At 41.1% G+C, this 21,490-nt stretch overlaps 2 protein-coding genes across 5 annotated transcripts in view; both read left to right on the top strand.

Moving 5' to 3' along the window:
• The window catches only part of tesk1b (testis associated actin remodelling kinase 1b), a 44,255-nt gene extending 34,267 nt beyond the window's left edge, over window positions 1–9,988 (top strand). For both annotated transcript variants that reach the window (XM_042512102.2, XM_042512101.2), the window contains 5 exons: window positions 3,505–3,595; window positions 4,180–4,263; window positions 5,720–5,806; window positions 6,742–6,838; window positions 7,066–9,988. In XM_042512102.2, the coding sequence (XP_042368036.2) occupies window positions 3,505–3,595; window positions 4,180–4,263; window positions 5,720–5,806; window positions 6,742–6,838; window positions 7,066–8,153 (1,447 nt within the window). In that variant the 3' untranslated portion in view covers window positions 8,154–9,988. The remainder of the gene's footprint in view (window positions 1–3,504; window positions 3,596–4,179; window positions 4,264–5,719; window positions 5,807–6,741; window positions 6,839–7,065) is intronic.
• Window positions 9,989–10,155: 167 nt separating this feature from the next.
• Window positions 10,156–20,047, top strand: LOC121962457 (uncharacterized). 3 transcript variants are annotated; one of them, XM_042512713.2, is made up of 8 exons: window positions 10,243–11,067; window positions 11,275–11,395; window positions 13,078–13,247; window positions 13,653–13,837; window positions 14,902–15,064; window positions 16,620–16,747; window positions 16,848–17,179; window positions 19,787–20,047. In XM_042512713.2, exons 1-7 carry the CDS (start codon window positions 11,007–11,009, stop codon window positions 17,136–17,138), a joined length of 1,119 nt encoding a protein of 372 aa, XP_042368647.2. In that variant the 5' UTR covers window positions 10,243–11,006; the 3' UTR covers window positions 17,139–17,179; window positions 19,787–20,047. The 3 variants fall into 3 exon arrangements, with proteins under 3 accessions (XP_087930036.1, XP_042368647.2, XP_087930035.1); XM_088073909.1 differs by lacking the exons at window positions 10,243–11,067; window positions 11,275–11,395 and adding an exon at window positions 12,099–12,587; XM_088073910.1 differs by lacking the exons at window positions 16,620–16,747; window positions 16,848–17,179; window positions 19,787–20,047 and adding an exon at window positions 15,516–16,604 and having other exon boundaries at window positions 10,156–11,067.
• The last annotated feature ends 1,443 nt before the right edge of the window (window positions 20,048–21,490 follow it).

Here is a 21,490-nt window from a genome sequence, read left to right as displayed (position 1 = left end):
CTTTTCATCAATTTCTTGCCCATAAAGACAATAAGCGTATTTTTCTAAATGCTGCATAGTTCTTGGAAGTCTTCCAAAAAAAAATCTTCCAATTAGGTCAAATTGTGATTAAGCACATGACTTCCAGTGAATGTAATTTCTCTTGTTCCCAGTTTATCCATGACTCTACATCACATCTCCTCAAAGTCCAAATATGTCCATGACCCAAACTACGCAGTTTGTTTTCTTTATGAATATCGTCTCTCCATTAGCGGGTCAACAGTCACAGTGAGTTAAAAACAATAACAGCATTAACTGGCAGCCAGAACATCTCCTGCCCACACATGTAAAGACACACACTCGACACACAGTTAGCTCCTCATCCTCCCTCTTCTCTGCGCCTGCAGTCATTTAGTAAACACTCAACTCTCACTGAGACGACGCAGCTGCCTCTGTAACCTGTCCTGCACTGTACTGTGTGTTTGGTGTGTGTTCCCACTGTCTCTGTTTGTGCCCGGCCACCTTTTGGGTAGCAAAGTTTGCAATTTCTATAAAACTTTGGGGATCTTCATGCATTTCACTAAATGCAATGCAAGACATTTAATTTATTCATTCAAAAATTATGCCTTAATTGGCATTAAAATGTCTTAAAGCATATTATGAATCTTTTTTTTTCAGATATATAAACAAAACAAAGATAATATCTAATTTAAAAGAACACACAGAATGCCTCTTGCATTAATGTCAGGCAGATCAGGATATATTATTATTTTGTTTTTTATGAGCACCATTTAAAGTAAAGGGACTGACCTTTTAATTTGACCAAAAAGTTAAAAAATAAGTAGAGTAATTTATGTCTGTACATTTTTTTTCCTCCTTCAAATTTGATTATTGTAAAATTAAATTAAAAATAATTAAATTCAGTTAATTTATTTAATTTGTTTGCTTGTTTCCCATTTATTCTCTTCTCTTCTTTCTATTTTATTTTTTTATAATTTAAAAAATCCTGGAGAAGAGTGGCGTCTGTACTAGTTATGTAAATGCATGATCATATTCATGCTGTGGTTTTGTATTTTTTCTATCTTTGTGTGTATTTGTGCAGCCCCTCTCAATAAAATGCTTTAAAACAGGTAAAAAAAATTCTGAGTAGCATTAAAAATGTCACTTAAATCTAACTTGTCTTAAGCTGTGGGGACCCTGTAAATGCATGTCCACTGAGCTGAAAACAAAGTTAAAAAATTGATATTTTGCATTTGCAGCTCTTCAGTGTGTGTTTTGTCGTGTGTATTTTTGCATACCTGCAGCTACCAAACATGAAGCCTCTGTTTGCTCCAGCCTCTGTTTCAATAGCAGCTGGTGAATTGGGCTTCCGTCGTCTTCAAGGGCATGTTTGCTTTTATATTTTAGTCAAACACTGTTGTATCCTGTAGCCGAGCGCTAACAGAGAATGTTGACAGCCCTTCTCCAGTGTGTGTGTGTGTGCGTGTGTGTGTGTATTTGTGTTGGACTGCTGTGCTTGTGGCACGAAGGGAAGGAGGGATGGCTGGAGCGAAGGAGAGCAGAGGAGATGAAGGGGGTTTAGGAAAAGCACTCCAAATAAGGTCAAACTATTCCAGTCCTCCTCCTTTTGCTCTGACTGGATCTCTGCCGCACCAATTTGTCCTTCAGTGTCCCATCATGCCTCTGGTGTCGTCACTTCACTCTTTCTCTTCACTTGTGAGTTTTCTGTCGAGCTGTTTTCGCTCCGTTTCCTGCTGCGCTCTCTCTGTTTTCTCACTTCTGTCGGTCCACTTCTCCAAATGGTGTTTACGTTGGGAGCCGCGACCATTTCGGCTCCTCGTTTCTCCCTCTGCCATCACTTCCCTCGCTGCATTTTTTGCAGTATCATAGCCCGCAGTAGCAGATGGAAATAGCACAGAAAGGAAGTATCTGCCAGCAGTGTGTGTGTGTGTGTGTGTGTGTGTGTGTGTGTGTGTGTGTGTGTTTGAGCATGTCGCCCTTGCACATTCTTGTTCCTTCCTTTTTATTCAGTTGAAATTGCACAACGATATCTCAACATAACTGAAAAACACTGCGGTTTCTTAGATACTGAGGAAGTGCACACACACACACACACACACACACACACACACACACTTCAAAGACGGTTTTCACCCCATAAAACCCCTCTCTCTTATCTCTCTGTCTCTCTCTCTTCCTTTCTTTCTCTCTTGATTGAGTCCTGTGTTAATGAAATGGAGCGTGAGTCCTGCTTTACTTGACAGTTCTTGTCAGACCATTTCCTCGTCTGTCATTGTCTCTTTCAAATCGCTGCTCTCCTGAATGGAAAATATGTTTTCATTATTTCCCATACTTCACTGTCGAGACGTCTGGAAACACACAAACACATATCTGCATATTTTATCTAGTAGTTGACCCTTTTTTAGTGTGGCAACAGCTCCTGGTGTTTTCATTATTGATTTTAATCTGCTAAATATTTTGTGAATTAATCCTTTGGCCTTTAAAAAATGTCAGAATAACGATCACAATAACCTTAAAGGACAAGGAGACATTGTCACATTCTTCACATGCTTCTGTTGTCCAAGTCCCAAGCCCCAAGATGTTTAGTTGAATATGAACAACAGAGAAATTTAAAGCAGGAAATCTTCACATTTAAGCACTTTGAACCAGAGAATATTTGCAAATTTTGCCCGATTTATTAACTAACTAATGATCAAAACTTTTGGACAATTAACTGATTGCTCAATTAATAAATTGTTTCAGCTGAATGTTCTTATTCCAAGGTATTTCTTTATATGCAGTAACCCCCTGTAATTGTCACGACACCATTTGAAATGTCATAAAATCAGTTTGTAGTGGCACCACAAATATATTGTGGAGAATGTGAAGCTAGAATAAACTGATGGAGTATGGTGGTCAAAGGTCAAGGTCATTGTGGCCTTGCGTTTGTCTAATTTTAATGGATGTAATATCACAAGAAGGCCATCAGGGTCCTCCTTCATATTTGGCACAAACATCCACTTGGACTTAAGAATTAAACTGATTCGAATTTGGTGGTCAAAGGCTAAAGGTCAAGGTGACCTCGTAAAACATATTTTTAGCCGTAATGTAATGATTTATATGCTAATTATGACAAATTTTCACACAAATGTGGATAAAAAGACAAAGTCATGACATTTTATATCCAAGAGGTCAAAGGTTAACATCGTTGTGACACGACCATGTTCTGCAAAAACACTTTTCGGGCCACTATTCAGCGTCATATCTGTCATCTTAAAGCAAAATCTATGAAATATGACATTTTGCTGGGTGCTGTGCCTCTTTTTTACTTCCTGGGTGCCTCCTTTCTCTTTGAGATGCATTTCAGGAATTGAGACATCCTTAAAGATGGCGCTGATTGGTTTTCAGGTCACAGGCAGAAGAAGAGAGGAGAGAGAAGATGATGAGGCACAAAACAGGAAAATTAGAAAAGCCTGTGATTAACATGAAGCTTCCCCCTCTCCCTCCTCTCTCTCCTCTCTGCAGTGAGGATGAGGACCAGGATCCGCTGGCTGTCGTCGGCTCCCCCTACTGGATGGCCCCGGAGGTGCTCAGAGGAGAGGTGTATAATGAGAAGGTACTGACACATCGCTGTCTTCGTTCCCCGTCTGCTGCAAGAGTTCAAGGTCCACAGTGGGTGTGATGAAAGCCAGTCAAATAAACGCAGCACCCACACACTGAAATAAGGCCATAAATATTTAATACATCAGTTATTATGTTGAAGGCAAACAGGAATTCAGGTATATAAGCGTTAACCACTTGACCTGTGTTTTTGTGCAAAGTTTAGTGGACATCCTGACATTTTCTGTGTTAAGCAGCCTAACAGGAAATTTGCAATTAGCATAAACATCCAAATGTAGTGCATGTTTTTGGGTTGTATTGCAAAAAAAGGTGCAATTTATGAAGATTTGCATAAATCAGATTTTCAGACCTACAGATCTACATAATTTGCCAACAAGACAAATTAAGATTTTTGATTTGTTCACCAAAAAAAAAGATTGTTGTTTGCTTGTACTCTAGGGTCAATAACTTTCATTTGACCAAATGTCATTCAATAAGTCAGTTTTTTAAAGCCATAACATCACAAAACAAACAGCACATCTGATCTTTAACACTCGACGTGTCTCTCTCTTTGATCGGCTCGTCTTCCTCTCTCTGCAGGTGGATGTGTTTGCATTTGGGATCATCCTGTGTGAGATTATTGCGAGGGTACAGGCCGATCCCGACATGCTGCCACGCAAAAAGGTACCGATGACAACTTTGTCATCATTAACGATTCCCCCGTCTCTCTGTCACCACATACTCATCTTCTCATGCACGTCTCATGTCATGTTGAGTCACATGAAAAATAAAAACAAATCTTCGAAGATAGTTCCTATATTAATTTACTGAAGTATGTCAATATTTCAAAATCACGAGACTGTTGTGCAAGCAGCAATGTCAAAATTACTTTAAGCAACAATTACACCACTCAGAAGATGGTTTAAAGATTATGTTAAATGGTGGATATCTTATTTTGGAATCTAACAGTTGGTTGTCATCTTGAACAAACAGGAAGCTGACTTTCTTATCTTGAAAGAAGCGTGCATTTTAAAAAAAAGATATCCGCTTAAGTGCTTAAAAAAAACCCTGAAAAAATACATATGCCTCGTGATCTTTTTGTATCAAAAAGAGACTTTTGTTGATTATTCACTGTGCAAATACAAAGTACATTCAAACAAAACTGCTTTATTTTTAAATATGCTTTTAATGTTGTCCTGCAATGCATTGCAAAAGCAAAAAGAGAAGCTGCTCACAGCTCCGCAAAAAAGATATTATAATTAACAAGTTAAACATTTTGCTTCTTCTTTTTGCAGTAACACTTTTGCAGTTCGATATTTGCACGTGATGCACCATTTCTTGTGAGCACAAACAGTGCAACAATGGCAAGCGTAATAATATGTTACTGTGTACAATTAGTATTTATTTTGGATGTAGGCCACAACATCAGCTTTAGGATGGTCTTTGAGGTTAGCACAGGAGCGTTTCTCCCCCTTGTGGTCATCTAGTATTACTGTAGTTGAAGCCACTTAACTCTTGAACACCTGGATCAACATCAGTTTTCTTGTGCTGCATTCAGACGCCTGTTAATAGCATTTAGACCACTTAAACCTGGGAAAATTAACCACTTGGCAAGAAATGCTTCAGACTGAAAAAAGATGACAAGGAAATAATCTGAAAATTAACGGGGATATCATCCAATAAAAGAAAGGAAAATATGTCTACAAATCTACATTTACAGTCCTCTTAATATTTTTTTAAAATTGTGTCACAGGAAAAAAAAGAAAAGAAAATGTGTTTATTTTTTGGCACTTTCTTGAAGTCATTTTCTTGTTTTGTTGTGGGGGGTTTTTTTTTTGTTGTTTTGCTGTTTTTTCAATCCCCTTTTCCCTCATTTTCAGGTATTTTTGGTACCTTTTTTTTACTGATTTTGCTCATTTTTGGGCTATTTCTTGTTAATTTACAGCCCTCTTTGCAAGCCAGTTTGCTCAGGTTTCAAAGGGCTAACTGTCTGGCAGCAGTAGCTCACCTCAACATCAAACATATGATGATATATATTTTTTGTTCATCCTGTGTATTATAAATGGCTCTTACAACAACCAAATAAATGTTTTTAAACCGATTTTAACCCTGACATCTAAAATCTTTGGTTTTTGAACAGGACTTTGGTCTGGATGTGGAGAACTTTCAGCAGATGGTGGGTGACTGTCCGCCTGACTTCCTGGAGCTGGCCATCGCCTGCTGTAATGTAAGAAACACATCTGAAACACACACACACACACACACACACACACACACACACACACACACATACACACACATCCCGCCTTCACCCTTTGTTCCACTTTTGTAAACTGCAGGGTCATTTGTGTCATTAGCCTATTTTTTGACTTCACGGTGGTGAAAAAGTCTCAGGTTTTGCTTCATGTCAGCTCAAGTGTCGGTGCATTACTCTAATGTGCAGCACAATGCAGTACAACAACACCACTAACTACATGCTCCAAATAAGTATTTTTAAAATTGGAGTACACTGACCTCTAGGGGTACTTTAGAGTACTGCAGGGGGTAAGCAAGATTTTCTTTAAACATGCTAATGTAAAAATAATCCATCATGCATGATTAAAAATGATATAAATCACTAAAATTACTAAACTGTAAGTGCAACAGATTGAAAAAAAAGATGCATTTCAGTGCAAACTGCGATGCTTATGTGCAATGTCTTAGTGTTATTGCATGGTGACAAAAAAAAGGTTTGCCATAAATTTCGTAATGGATTCTTAATATCTAAAATGTAGTAAACTTTATTATTATTATTATATTTATTATTATAACTGATTGTATGACACCTCTGCCTCTTTTATACTGAGTGCCAACTGTTGCTGGAGCTCCGTGCTTTTATCCTTCATTGTCTCTGTCATGTTTATACAGAGCAGTAAAAGAGTGTAAACTGTGTTTAAATACTTTTTAGCCGTAATTTTAATATAAAGATGAGGCCAGAAGGTTTGCATGGGCTGACATCATAGAGGGAACGGTGGCGTCGTCCAACTTCTGACATCAAGCAAGGTTTTCTGGCACTGCAATTTTATGACGATTTAACTCAAATTCTGAAGATGTACTGTTGTCTCTTTCCTCTATGCACCGTTTAGTGTGTTGAATTTTTCTTGCTTTTTTCCCTCCTTTCAGATGAATTCAAAGCTCCGTCCATCTTTTTCCCAAATCGTCGTGGAGCTGGAGAGGAGGCAGGCTGAGAGGAAACAGAAGGATGAACCAACAGTCAAAGGTGATTCCTGCTCAGCATCAGCATGTTGGCGTCATCATTGTGAGCTTGCATGTTGATGTCGGCTTTTAGCTCGTTGGCGAGACGTGCTAGCATGCTATAAGCTAATTTAAGATGGTAAACATAACACTTTCTCACTGTCAGCGAGCTTTCATCAGCCCCTCTGCACCGTAAACATGTTTGCTCCTGCAGATTGATATTAATCACATTGTACTTCTCTTGATTTGAAGCTGTTTCTCCAGCAATCGGGCCTCTGCGAAGGCGATCCCTCTGCCTCCCGTCAGATCCTCGCCTCTCCCGCAGCAAATCCGACATGCTCCACCCTCCTGACACGCCTCCTTCTGTCAACATGGCGGTCCCCGCTTGGGTCAACCCCTTCTCTCAGAGGGAGGACCTCAAGGGCGGCAAGATCAAGCTGTTCGACACTCCCAGTAAGTCTGTCATCTCTCTCACCTTCACCCTGCCGCCTCCGCCAGACTGCGACGACCTCTCTGCGTCCGAGACTGACAGCGGCGAGCTACCACGGAGGCACAGGCGCTGCCACTCTCTGCCGTGCACGCCTCCGCCGCACCTCACGTCAGCGCCGAACACTGTCCTGACTGAGGAGGAGTCCACGTGTGAGGTAAACGGCGAGATAAACGGAGCGAGTGAAGAAGAGAGACTGCTGGGAGAAGAAGAGGAGACGAGGGAGGAGAGTGATTCAGGTCTGCCTCTGTCGCTCGACCTGCAGGAAAAGGAGGACGAAGAGGACGAGCCAATGGACTGCGCCAGCTCCCCGGACACACAAGACAGCACCTCATCTCCGTACTCCAAACTCTCCCTTCCTCCATCGCACTCCTCTACTCCCCTCCAACCCTCCACGCCAACTTTCTCAAACGGTTGGGGGTCGGCCATCTCCAACGGGCCCCCGTGCCTGGCTCCCCTCTCTCATTTGGATAACAACAATGTGGTCGTGAGTCGACCTTTGGGATGGAGCACCACCACCACCAGCACTCCCACCACGGCCAACAACAACGGCTACCACTCCCCTCCCAGCGACCCCGCCGGCTCGTCCCCGTTCGGCTCCGGCAGCGGACACTCCCTGGACCAGGAGGAGGTGATCTCCTGTCCCGGCTGCTGCCTGGCCGGCTTTCGTTTCCCGTCGCTCTGTCTCAGAGCTCCGCCGCGCAGGAACCCCTACAAGAACTTGAACGGGGACCACGCAGCCTCACGTGGGCTGCTTTGCCCAGGACCCAAGGGCCTGCCGCCGTCTCCGACACCCACCGCCACCACCACCAGCCTGGAGCCGGCACTCGCCTTGCCGGGGGCGCAGACATAAAAAACACACAAAAAAAATTTAGAAACTGCACCAAAAGCTCTTCCCTGGAAACTAAGTGGGTCTTCTCAGAATTTGCACAGATTTTAACGCAGCAATATCCTGCTTATTTTCCACACACACTTTCTGGTGCGGAACAATTTACACTCCATGGTTGGCTCTCTCTCGTAACTGGATGGTTCAGATTTTTTAAAGTGCGGTTTTATGGGTAATTTATCCGTAGACGGTACATTACATACAGTGGATGTCAATCAAGATGCCCTAGAGAAACAAACCGGAGTACAAGATGGAAGCTGCTGTTAATGGCGGTCAGCAACAAAGCATATTTTAGCCACCTAAAAGAAGTCCCACATAAAAAAAAAAATCTTTGAGAGTATTTTTTAACACTTTACTTTTATGTAACAGTGATTTCCAATGAGAAAATTAAGCTGTGTTGCTGTCTTAAAAGCCAGACTCCATAGAGGAAAATCAGTGATTTAACTGAGGAACAGCTGGTTTATTGCTGCATTAAAAAGTAATTTGTGTCATTGTGTGACTTTGGCATTTAAAACGTTTCGTTCAGAAGCATTAAGTCACACAATAACACAAACTTAACTACCTAATCGAAGCGATGGCAATAGAGCAGCAGCTCAGTTTTTGTCGGTGGAGTCTGTATAGCATAGAGACTCCTACTATATAGCATGCAGTTAGGCTGATAATGTTTCTTTTAGGTGGCGAAAATACTAGGACTGCCCTTTGAAAGTCGGAGATTCAAATCTTCAGAGAATCTCCGTCAACCGAGATTGCTTCAAGTTGAGAAGGTTTTTTTGCGCTAGTCAGCATGCTGTTAAAAATGCAAAATCTGGGGACCAAAATGTTCCCAGATTTTGCTGCAGAGTGAATGTTCTTGACTTTCACACACAGCGGACATGCAGGCAGCGGCACAGAGGAGGAGAGAGACAGAGACAGCCTCTGGCTTTTGTTTAATATTTAGAGTACCAGCAAAAAATGTTGCACATTTACAACCCTCCGTTAGCTTGTTTACTGTATTACGTGAATGACGCTGTCAAACTAAATGTCCTGCAGAGCCCCGTTAAAACTTTAAAACTTTGTATGGAAAACAAAACCAAGTGGCAAATGACATCTATTGTATGTAATACACTGCCTATCGATAAGTACCCTATAAAACTGCACCTCAAAAAATTTGAGCCATCCCTTTAAAGCTGTGGGACAAAGAACTCGTTGAATGTCGCCCTCTGCTGGGCTGAGGGCGACCTGTAGATCTGACTGCTGATGGTCCAGAACTGTTCAGCATGAAAACACTCCAGTTTGGAGCACAGTTGGTTGGATCCTGTATATTTGCAGATGTAAAGATTCTCTTGACTGATGATGATGATGATGATGATGATGATGATGATGATGATGATGATGAAATGAGGAATGTTAAGCTTAGTATTATTACTGCTGCAATGATTTTCAATGTTTGGTGCTGTTTCTGAATGAACAGGCAGTTTTTGCTTTAATGTCTTTAATTATCAACAGGGTGTATGGTGCACTACTGGGCTGTGTGTGTTTGTGTGTGAGTGTGTGGTGGACTCAGTGTGAGAGGATGAATGTGTGTGTGTGTGTGAGAGGGAGGGTAAGAGTGTGTGCTGTACACTGTACTGTTGACCTTTTTTGTTGCTGTATGATCTGTCGGCCCTTCTGGTTGCCTGGGTAAGCACTTCAACTGTATTACTGTTAATAAGGAAACTATTGATACTATTATTACTTTTGGGAATGAATGGTCAAAGACCTGCTTAAGAGATGTACAGATTCTTATTATTTAAAGATGGCATTGAATAAAAAGATAGAATGCAGCGTCGTTCTCCTGCATTTTTTTTTTAGCCTGATGTTGTAGTTAGGGATGCATGATAATATCGGCACATCGTCGGTATCGTCAGATATTTCTTTAAAATGAAATATCGGAATCGGCCAACATGCTGATTTCTGCCGATTAATGTAAAACAATATTTTATTTTACTGACAATGTGACCATGTTTAAAACGTCAATTCTAAAGTTTTTGTTTATTTTAACTACTTTTTTTTTAACAATGTAGGGAGGGTCGTTCATTTTCCCTAGTACCTCAGGCAGACTGAAGAAAAAATATTTGTAGTTCGAGGAGGGTCATGGTATATTTTTTTTATTAAAAAGTAGCACCCCAGCCCCACTACTCTGATAAATAACTACAGTCCCTAACACACTACATTTTGTGTGGGGGGAAAAAAACATTTTATTGCATTTGGCTGATGTTTTGAGTTATTTCTGTATTTCTTTGTTTCATGTGATGAGTTATTGTGTTAAAAAAAAAAAAAAAAAAAATATATGTTTTATTCCAATTCGATGGAAAATAGAGACAAAAGAAAAGACAGCTGACAGCTCAGAAAAATCAGAGTGGTTTTAAAATTAAAATCACATACTTATTTTTGCCCGATTGTCTATCTGCGCATAATGATGTTACTAATAGTTGACATTTTCTGGGTCAACTAAAAGAAAACAAACGGGAAAACCAATTTAATATCTTTTTCTTTTTTTAAATCCTTAAACAAGTTTATCTACTGTCTCTCAAACTTCTTGTCCTCCTCTAAGTAGATTACAGACCTTCGTCTCTCTTACAAAATCACCGGCCTTCAATCGAATCCTTATCTCTCCACCCCTTCCACCTTCCCGCTGACTCCAGTCGATCCCTCTCCCCTGCAGCTTAGTGCATCTCCTCCTCGGCTCGTCTGTACAGGTTGTCTTGCTTTAAAGGGAGTTAGTCACCTACAGCGCTGCACAGTCTGAACTCAACACCATCACGGTCCTGCTCCCCTGATCCCAGAGGTCACCAAGGTAACATGGAGACACCAGGCGTAACCACGGTGAGGTTGTGTGTTGCTGTCGCCCTGCTCATCGCTGGTGAGTACCGACTTTAATATCACAGTTAAGGCTTTTTTTATTTGATTTTTCAGTGGCTGTTCATGTGTTTAAAATAAGCCATTATGTCCTCTGAGGGCGCTAATGCTTGCAAGTGTTAACGAAGTTGTGACCATCAGACTTAACGGGTCAATGAGCATCGGTGAGAGTGTGCTATTTTGGTGTACGCATTTCGTGTGAACTCACCAGGGTCGACTGGGTCAGTCTGCTACACTGCAGTGGAATCACTGGATTTAGGATGCCTCCTGCGGTGGGATTGTCCCCATGCCAGTTCTAATACCACCTACACCGTGCAGACAAAGACACAGGGGTAAGTCCTTGTGTGTGTGTGAGCGTGTGTGTGTGTGTGTGGCTGTAACTTTACACATTTTGATTTTGCTGCAACAAGTGCAACTGCAGACGTTGTATATTTAGTGCATTTTTCTATTTTGTTGAAAGGAATTCGTCATCCCCAAAATGATCATTTATATATTAATTACTATCTATATGTTATGTTGAACTTGTGAAGAATACTTTGTTTTTCTTGCACATTGAACAAAGAATAACATGCAGAAAATTCTTAATGATTGTAATAACTAGGGGATGAGTTTACAACAGCAAAAACATAATTTTACAAACTTTACAAAGTCTCATTTATCTAGTTGTATGCTCAGTAATTCCCATACATTCTTGCTAAAACCTTAGCATTTAAAACACTATAAAGTGTTTCTTGCTCCTGTGTAGAAATAGTGAGAGGGCTTTTGTATATCTGCACCAGACTCCAGAGTTATGGTTTATTTAAAGTATTTAGGTTTCACTTTTTAAACAAGCACATTTTGCTTTTCCGTACAGGTCGAGAAATATACTGCTATAAGACATGAGGTGCACTGTGACACCGCCACTAATCTGAGGGGAGAAACATGCATATTATTATCAGAAAGTTTAATTATGAGGTCAGTCTTTTGCATTGTCTCAACCCTGCATTAACTTGTCGCCACCCACTTTCCCACGTGGTCAGGTGTGCTGCCATACACAGGTGAAGGGGGCGTGGCCTTTGGGAAATATGGAGGGAAGTTGGGATTTGTTTGGTGAGGACGGACAGAGAGGAAAAACCTCGTTTTAACCTGAAAGATCTGGTATGAGTTTGCGTTTCGGTGATCCGAAGTCAAGCGGACAACTGAGACATCCACGTTCACACCTGTGACCATCACGCGTCTCCAGCTGTGTTCACATTTCGTGACTGTCGCGCGCACGTCTGCAGCTTTGCCAGCTGCTCCGCCTGCAGATGTTAGTGCAGCTGGAATCTGCTTCAACTGCGCAAATGGTCAAGCAACACAAAGCGACATTAAATAGCTAAGTTATTGCGCATTAGGCGGTTAAAAACTACTAAACGCACGTGGTCAAATGTGTCGCAGTCCACCTCTGCAAGTGTTTTTAGGAGCTAGGATCGGAAACGCGTCCTGCTGGCCATTTATGCAGCTCTATCCAGCTGTTCACTTGAGACGCATGTTGGTGTTTAACAGGTGATTTAGTCCACTTATTAAAGACTGAATAATTTCTGTTCTCATTTGACAGTCGGTGAGTTTTATTTCTTTAATGGACTTTTTGCAACATATTGCTTTTTCCGTGGTTATGTTTTTAAGTTTTGAAGGGACGACACTTGACTTTTTTGGTTTGTATTACTGTCTGATTGAGGAAATCATTTTTGAATTGGACAAAGTGGCCATTTATTTTCCTGCACTCTAAATTGGGAAGGTGAGATTGTGTTTTTTATAAATTGTGTTAAAGCTTGCATTTACTTTTAGTTTCTCTTTCTAAGGAGTAAAAGGTATGCCAAATCATCTGCAGTCCCTGTTTTAACCAGGTCATAGTGACACAGTAGCTCTTGAATTTAACTTGTAACAAGACTTAAACACTGACATAATAGCATGAAAGTCTGTGATTTGAAGAGAAATTACGTCTGTTTTTGTTGTGCACATATTTATATATAATGTGACTGTGCTCTTGTTGCAGGGACCCCTGGCAGGACGTGGCATGGTGCGTTTGGGTCTCGTCCCGCAGCTGTGATGTCTCTCATGCCTTCTCAAACTATGAACTGTACAACATGATTCGTCTGGGCGTCCACCTCAGCCCCACATCCACCGTCTGGATGAAGCCTCGCAAGTTTGACTACAGTGACTTCAGTCCGTGACAGTCTTTTGTTCCTTCAATACAACAGTTTAACTTTTTGAAACTTTGGGAAAATAGGCTTGATTTCTCTCAAAGACATGGGAAGAGGACAATTTAAGAACAACAATTTAGAAAGAAATGACCAGAAAATTAGCAAGAAATTGAAAAAAAAAAAGTTTTTAGGTTATTGGTAAATCTTAGGAGTTTTGTAGGCTGTAAAAATAACATGCACTTTTCTTTTTCTTAAATCTGGTGTTTGTAAAAACGTACATTTTATCTGCTTATTCTCTGGGATCTTGTTTTCAGTCAGGGTGTCCCATTTCACATCTCCATTATGTCTCATGAATTGCACTTTAACTTTTTGTGAATAAATTGAAGTGAACAGAATTAGCAGCTCTTTTCTCTCTCTCTCTCTCCAGCCTTCAGTCCTCCCTTCGTCTCAGCCTCTTTGAAAGAGGAGCAGCTGCAGGTGCAGGTGCAGGTGCAGTTCCCCTGTGCTGCCAACAGGAGGTGCTCTCCAGGGAGGTGCTGCCCGATCTCTGAACTCATTGACCCCTGGACTACAGTGACTCTGTACAACACCGCCAATCACTCTGAGCACCAGGTCAGACACACTTTGTCTGTTTTTATGCTGATTTCTATTTTAAAACGCTGCATACTAAAAGGACAATTTAAAATCATATTTACTTAAAAACTGACATGCAGCTCATTGCAGTGTTAAACTTTATTTATGTCCCTGAAGGGGCAGTGTATGAAATGCAGCGAGCTGAAACAGCAGCAGGCACTGGAATACAGCTATTAAAAAAATACCGTCCAAATTGAATGATTTTCAGCATCTGTATTGCATAAGTGTAAATAAACTGCACGGTGACCTCAGTTTGCACCAGTAGTGATCTAAAAGATGTTTTTAATGTTTCCATATAGATTAAAAGCATTGCTGTTAAACCCTTGGAGCATATAGCAAGTGTTATTAACCCTTTGAAACCTGGAATGACATAACTTTTTTGTGCTGCATTAATACGTCTTTAAGAGGAATTCAAATATCTGAAACCTGAGCAAACTGTTTTGATTTTAAACAAGGCAATGAGCAATTTTGCAAAAACTGTGAAGCAATAGCGAGAATATATTCAGAAAGTGATAATTATAATTATCATATTTAAAATTATGTTACAAAAATGTTACTGAATTGTTTTAATTTTTATACACACCTTTCTGAGGTCATTTCCTTCTTTCTTTTAACTTTGGTTATTTTTGTTTTTTGCTCATTTTCAGAACATTTTCTCATAACTTTATACTAATTTCTTGCTAATTTTTTTGGTCATATCTTTGGTTACTCATCGCCTTTTTCCCAAGTTTTCGAAAGAAATCCAGCCAGTTTGCTCTGGTTTTAAAGGGTTAACTGTAAAATAATGCTTCCTAAAATCCTCAGTGTAGACCGAGAGTACAACATTTTAGCAGTTTCTGATCTGCAAACACGAATATGCAGATTTTGCCATTTAAAATCCACTTGTCGTTTATTAAAATCTATAAGACTGTGATGGTATCATGAATGCAACAAATAAAGAGACAAAAAGTGCAGCTGCAAGAAAATGTCCCTCGTCTAAATGAATTCTATTGTTTTAATCTCTGCTTTTATTTTGAAATCTCCATTACTTTGTGCTCCTGCAGAGCCGTACAGTTTGGACGCAGGAAGTGGTGTCTCATGTGGAGTTTTCAGGTTTGGCTCCGGGTCAGAATTACTGCGCCGTGGCCAACTTCTCCTTCCCGACCTTCTCCATGGCGGCGTCCCCAAAATCTGCCCCTCAGTGCGTTCAGACTGTTTCCAAATCAGGTAAGACGAGGACAGAGTCACATTTTAACTTTAAGGCTTTTAGGCCGCCGAATCCTGACGTGACCTTTAACATCCACCTGAAGTGCCCTTTAATATAATCACATTTTAACCTGAAGGAGGTAAAAAGAGCACAGAGGATGTTACTCAAACAGGGATCCTCAGAGTTTACAAAGATCATTTATTACACCTAAACGAGGCTGTTGTCGAGTTTCTTTTGCAAAAGTAAGCTGAAGTGTTCCTAAACCAAAAGTACAGAACGTCCGGAGGGGGTCACGGGATAAAATGGTGTCTGCAGATAATTAACAGGATATAAAAGCAGAAAAACATTGTTCTGCCACACTTTTTTTTTGAGCGAATAAGTAAGAAGAAGGAAGAGATACGAAAAATAATGATATGGGCAAACAAGCACAAAAAACAAAATGCTTTTATAATTTCTGTCTCTCTGAAAAAGGACGACCTACCAGCTTAGACGGAGAGAAAATGTTTTTGGTTGCGAATATGATGATGGACGACACGTATGTTGCCGTGTATGTCCTGATGTTGCTACGGCTCTGCTTGATTGCTGCTGCCGCCTTCTGTTGTTTATCGACCACCACGATGTTTGCTTGGTTCGCCGTCACCAGTTTGTCCGTCTGGATCTGGAAGGCTGGGACTTGTAGTCCAAACTCAGCAGACGTTCCTGTACACGAGTCCAGCTGCCTGCCTGCATCTCACGCCCCGCTGTTACATGATATGTATATATATGTATGTGTATATATGTGTTTGTATATATATATGTATGTATAATATATGTGTTTGTGTGTGTGCATATATAATATAACACACACGTTCTTCTTTGAAGATAGAAATCTGTAACCGTGACTGTTTTGTTTTTCCTCCTATCACTCTGTAACTTAATGTGAATGAAACTGGTGGTTTTATATAAAATCTAAAACACAATAAACATTAAAGTTTATAAAAATTTTAAAAAAAAAACTCCATAAAGGAGTTCGACACTGTCAATGGTTTTTCAAAATGGGATTGTATTGTTTTGCTTGAATTAAATAGAGGATGAAATGATCACTCGAGACGTGGAGTATGGATGTTTTTGCAAATCTGGGATTACGATCTCGACATGACCTCAACACCTTATTTAAAAGAATAAGGCTTTCTGTACCTTTTTTATTTTTTTTGCAAAGATTTGTTTTTATTAACAGATGCTTATATTACAGTGCAGTTATGGTTCTAAAATGTATCAGGTTTCCATTCATGAATTTGGAAACATTATTTTCAGAAGGAAAAGTTAAAAGCAAAGACAAAAAAAAACAGGGATACTATTATTTAAACACATATACAGAGTGGATGTTCTAATACTAAATCTAAGGGACCTTTACACGTAGTAACGTGTATAAATGCAGGACGGTTCTGTACTTTTGAGAAGTAAACAAAAGGGGAGTCTGTGAAGTCTAAAGAGTGTGAAACCTGCTGCTGGTTAATTTATTTTGTTCAGTTTTTGTGTGAAATTCTGCAGTTTTCAGTTTGTTGGAGCAGCGATTTATTACGTTTTCTCCTTCAGGGCTGCTGCCTGCGTTGTTTCTGGGGATCGGGCTGATTTCTCTGCTGCTCGCTCCACTTCTCACTGTGTTTCTGAGAAGACCGAGACAAGCCGCACCAGCAAACACTGAAAATCAACCCAAGACTCCGGTATCTTTGTTCTGTTTCTTTTACTCAGTTCAGTGATACGAAACCACGCTGGCTATTTCTCAGATTTTACATCTTCTTTTTTTTTTTTTCTTTCATCAAGGCGCCCGCTCCTGATCCAGTCTTTTTAGTCCCCCTTCCTCTGGTCCCTGTCGACCTGTGTGACATCCACGTGGAACTCACAGAAGACCAAATCTCGGTCGCGTCCTCCTCAAACATGGATTTGACCTTGACGCACACCTGTGATCTTCCCCTTAATGACCCCGGCTCGGGTGCAGCGTACTGGGACAGCGGCGGGATGACGCTGGAGCGAGGCCCGGACTCTGGTATCAGCATCCCACCTGTGTCTCACTCATCTGAGGACACCTGGGACACCTGGAGACTGAGAGACTGAAAGACTGGGAGCCATCTCGCCGTGAGAGTTTCTCCACAAAGGTATGTGTCAGCAGGGCTTTTTTGGGGGTTTCAGGCTTCACTAAATCGTAAAAAAAATTAGCAAGACATTTAGAAAAAGTTGAAAGAAAATTACCCGAAAGTAGGCGACAAAAAAGAAAAGTAAAAAACAAAAACTAACACAAAAAAGGCCCTAATAAAGTGCTTAAAAATGTATAATAAAAATGTTTCTTTATAAAATAACTACAATATTAGATTTATAAATTAAAATTTTTGGGACATTTTTACCTAATTTTTAATCTATTTTTTGATAATATTGAATAGCCTGTATAAAAATAAAAAGCAATAATATTATATAATGAATCTGGCAATACGATACGCAACACGGTGCAGGGATCACGGTTCTATATCTTGCGATACTGGAAGCAAAGTGGTATACAGTATATTGTGATTTTTAAAAAAAAAAAACTTACTATATGAAAACTATCATATATAAAAACCTCAAAAACTCCTTATGTATAAAATCAAGTCAATAAAGTCAAAAAAAGTATTTATTAATGCAATTAAAACAGTGGGATCAGCATTTGTAATTCCCTGTACTTTGGAGTAAAAGAGTCAAATTGTCGAAGATAGATTACAACACAGCTATCAACATAACAAACATAAACCACCGTCTTCGAATGTAAACTGTGAAATAAAATATTCTGTAGCGCACCAGTCGAACTAAAAACAGGCCGCACTGATGGTCTCATGTAGTTTTATTTATCTTTGATGGTCTTCATTGTGAAGAATTAGAGCTAAATGGATATTAAATCAACAGAAAGCAAAACAATACTTTAATATCTGCTCTAATGACACCTTAAAGTAATAAAATACACAAAAATACCTCCTTGGCCACTTGACTGAAACTAAACTCTTAAACTTTCCCCCTTTTTCTTGCCTGTCTACTGTCTCTTCAAAATAAAAGCACTAAAGGCATATAAAAGTAAAAATGTAAATTTACTGCTGAACTGTGAGGTCATTACACTCCCACCAAATTATTAATTGTTTTACACACAAGTTAACTCAACAAACAAGTAATTTCTTCATGTTATGACATTTTTAAAACACAATGAGCACCTAAATTAATTCAAACAGTTTTTAACTCTTTAACTCGTTAAGATGCCTCTAGTAGCAAAACTAACGAACTGGGCGGTCCACCACAGAAACTCTGCTTATGCGTTCACCCTTTTCGTTCAGATTTCTGTCTCCTAAAAATATCTCGACTCTCCTCACAAGTCCACCTTTGTCCATTATAGTCTCTGAGACTCTTCCCGGTGTCCACACAGATCTTGTCTGTGTTTTGTCCGTCACGACGCCGCCTCCCTGAATGTTTCTCTCGGGCGTGTCGTCGACTGAGCGATGTTATGGAGGTCCTCCTTCCTCCAGCTCTGCCGGATACTTGGCGCCATCTTTTTTGTACGTAAATCCTCTCTCACAAACCTGCCTGGGGGAGGTAGTTGAGTTGCGGTGATGAGGTGAACGGGAGCGAGCAGCTCCATGCTGTTCGGATCGTTTAGATTATCTGTTGTAAGACAGACGGTCGAGATGAGAGTCAGCACCTCCAAATCTGACGAAGGCTGAAAAACGGCTCCCTCTGGGTGGGGACAGAGTTGCTGCCCCAAGAGAAGGAGTTCAAATATCTCGGGGTCTTGTTCCCCAGTGAGAGTCGGATGGAGCGTGAGGCGGTTTTTGCGTCCGCAGTGATGTGCCGGTTGGCTCGGACTGTCGTGGTGAAGACGGAGCTGAGTTAGAAGGCAAAACTCCTGATTCTTGACTCCCTCACCTGCGGTCATGAGCTCTGGGTGCTGCCCTGAAAGAATAAGATCGCGGATACAGTTAGCCGAAATAAGTTTCCTCCAGAGGGTGGCTGGGCTCGGCCTTACAGATTGGGTGAGGAGCTCGGACATCCAGGAGGAGCTCAGAGTAAAGCCGCCGCTCCTTCGCGTCGAAAGGTGCCAGTTGAGGTGGTTCGGGCATGTGATCAGGATGCCTCCCGGGCGCCACCCCTACAGGTGTTCCACACACATCCAACTGTTTGGAGACCCTGTGGAGGACCCAGACCACGCTGGAGGGATTACATATCTGGTCTGGCCTGAGAACGCCTCGGGATCCCCAGGAGGAGCCGGAAAGCGGCGCTGGGGAGAGGGGACGTCTGGAGTGCTTTGCTCAGCCTGTTGCCCCTGCGACCCGATGGATGGATTTTGAAAGAGAGCAGCTGTTTACAATTGCAGTACCTCATAAGGAGGCGTCTCTGAGTCTCCCCGAGGACGTTTCTTACAGTTCTTATGTCACTCCCTCACTCCACCAGCGTGGCTCTCGTGAGGTGCGTTAAAGACAAAGTCACATTGTTGAGATTCAGTATCTTGCCCAAGGATACTTCAACATGAGGACATGAGGAGTCGGGGATCGAATCGCTGACCTTCACATTAGAGGACGAACACTCGACCTCTGAGCCAAAGCCGCCCCTGAGCATGTAAAGAGCCGGACATATCTTTAGTCCTCGTTTAGTCTAAAATGGGCTGAAACAGTTCATGCTAAAGTGTGTGAAAGGTGGAGAGGGTTTTGAGGGTTTTTGAAGGAGATCACTAATTTTCTGTCCTTCCTCAGGTCTCCTTACCACTCGGTTCCACCAGCAGCGTGTCGATGGCATTACGTCTACGACGCTGTTTTGCTCCTTTCTCCACGAGGCTTTATGGCCCACCAGGAGCGTCCCTGAGCGATTCAGAAGCGGAGCATCCGGCCTGTTGATACTGTAGACTTGCTGAGATTGTGCTTATTTTGTCATTTTCCCTTGATTTTGTGGTTATATTTCCTTGATTTTTGTTATTCTATCTGAGTCAGCTATGAATATAAAATGCTCTACTTTTCTGCCTGTTGTAATTCTGTTTATTGATGTTTTTACCCACTTTGTTGTGCTGCAGCCGACAGTCCAGCCATCAACCCAGCAGATCAAGAATATGGGCCGTTTTTCAGTGACCAAAAACATGCTCATTTTGATAAATTATACAGATCAGTATTTATAAATCTAGCTACACATGGAATAGATTGAAGATTACTGGCTGTGTTTCAGTTAAAATATATCCATCGTATCTCCATTATGAACGAAATGGGCCTAGATATGTCAGAGATTTACATTATTTTATACTATTTCTTACAGCCCTAGATGGGAATAGGAAGAAGGCTGCATTGACTGCCTTTGCTACCACAAAAACCATGACCTAGATATATGGAGAAAAATGGATGGATGAATTTTTTTGACCCTCAAATATCAACATTTGCTTCAAAAATGAATGAAGAAAAGCTGTTGACCTCAAATTAAAGTCCCTATTAAAAGCCACCAGATGACCTCTATCATGTAATTTGGTTTAGCTGGCGTCTGTCATCAAGTGATAGAAATGTGGCTCCTAATTTTACACATATAAGCACATTCCTCCAGCCCGGACTGTTTGTCCGATATGAGTCAGAGTGCTGCTCAAAGAGGGTCAGAAAATCAACTGGTGAGTGAGAATCACCAATGAAGCGGAAATAGTTTATCCGAAAAGTCCAAAAGGAGCTGTTTTTTCTGATTCAGGGAAAAATCTAAATCTGGTTGCGGTTCTTCCCCCTCTGCCTTCTTGTGCCGAGGTCCAGTGACGCTCAACAGGCCGGTCCAAACCATAAGCTTCATAAACAAGAACATCTGACCCCCCACATGCAGCTCCTTCGTGCTGCTTTTTGTGTGATAACAGAGGGCTCGGAAATGTTTCTGACTCACAGTTGCCCCTTCGGAGCTTCGCTCGCCTCTTACCCGTGACTGACACCTCATCCTGCCTCCTGCACAAAAACAAGGAACATCTTGACATCTCGCTTTTCTGCCCTCTGTTTTGCTGGTGTTGCATTCTTTCCGCAACATTGGGCAGCCTTTGGGGGTTTGGCCGTCCAGCATTGTTTGTTTCCCCTTCTACCTTTTCCAGAGTCCACAGAGACCTGGGGGGCTATCCAAAGCTCCACATACAAGCCAGTGTGTATGGCTTTTATTAATAAGCATAGTGCTTATTATGCTTGTGGAGAGATGATTAATGTGCGAAGCAAGAAGCTGGCTTGTGTGAATGAACACCTGACTACACAACACTCGAGCTGGTTGTCTGACCCCTTTTCTCTTTTTCTTTTCCGCTATATAAAGGAATCTTTCTGAAAATATCCACTGATGTGGATTTAATTTTGCTTATCATCTGGTTGTGTGTGTGCTTTGGCATGCACGTGTCTTGTGGAGTGAACTATAGTGTGTTTCTGAGGTGACCGTGCGCCTAAAACTCACATTTTATGCTGATG

Source organism: Plectropomus leopardus, chromosome 23, assembly GCF_026936395.1.
Source record: "Plectropomus leopardus strain MGB_pleo_1.0 chromosome 23, ASM2693639v1, whole genome shotgun sequence".
Lineage (NCBI taxonomy): Eukaryota > Metazoa > Chordata > Actinopteri > Perciformes > Serranidae > Plectropomus > Plectropomus leopardus.
Note: the sequence above shows the minus strand (reverse complement) of the source record. Positions and strands in the feature narration are given on the sequence as shown.

Bases quoted from the DNA above. Each gene is read 5' to 3' on its own strand.
- LOC121962457 (XM_042512713.2), top strand. From the start codon at position 11,007: ATGGAGACACCAGGCGTAACCACGGTGAGGTTGTGTGTTGCTGTCGCC. The intron at 11,396-13,077 runs GTAAGTCCTTGT...CTCTTGTTGCAG, and splicing joins GTGCAGACAAAGACACAGGG to GGACCCCTGGCAGGACGTGG. The intron at 13,248-13,652 runs GTCCGTGACAGT...CTCTCTCTCCAG, and splicing joins GTTTGACTACAGTGACTTCA to CCTTCAGTCCTCCCTTCGTC.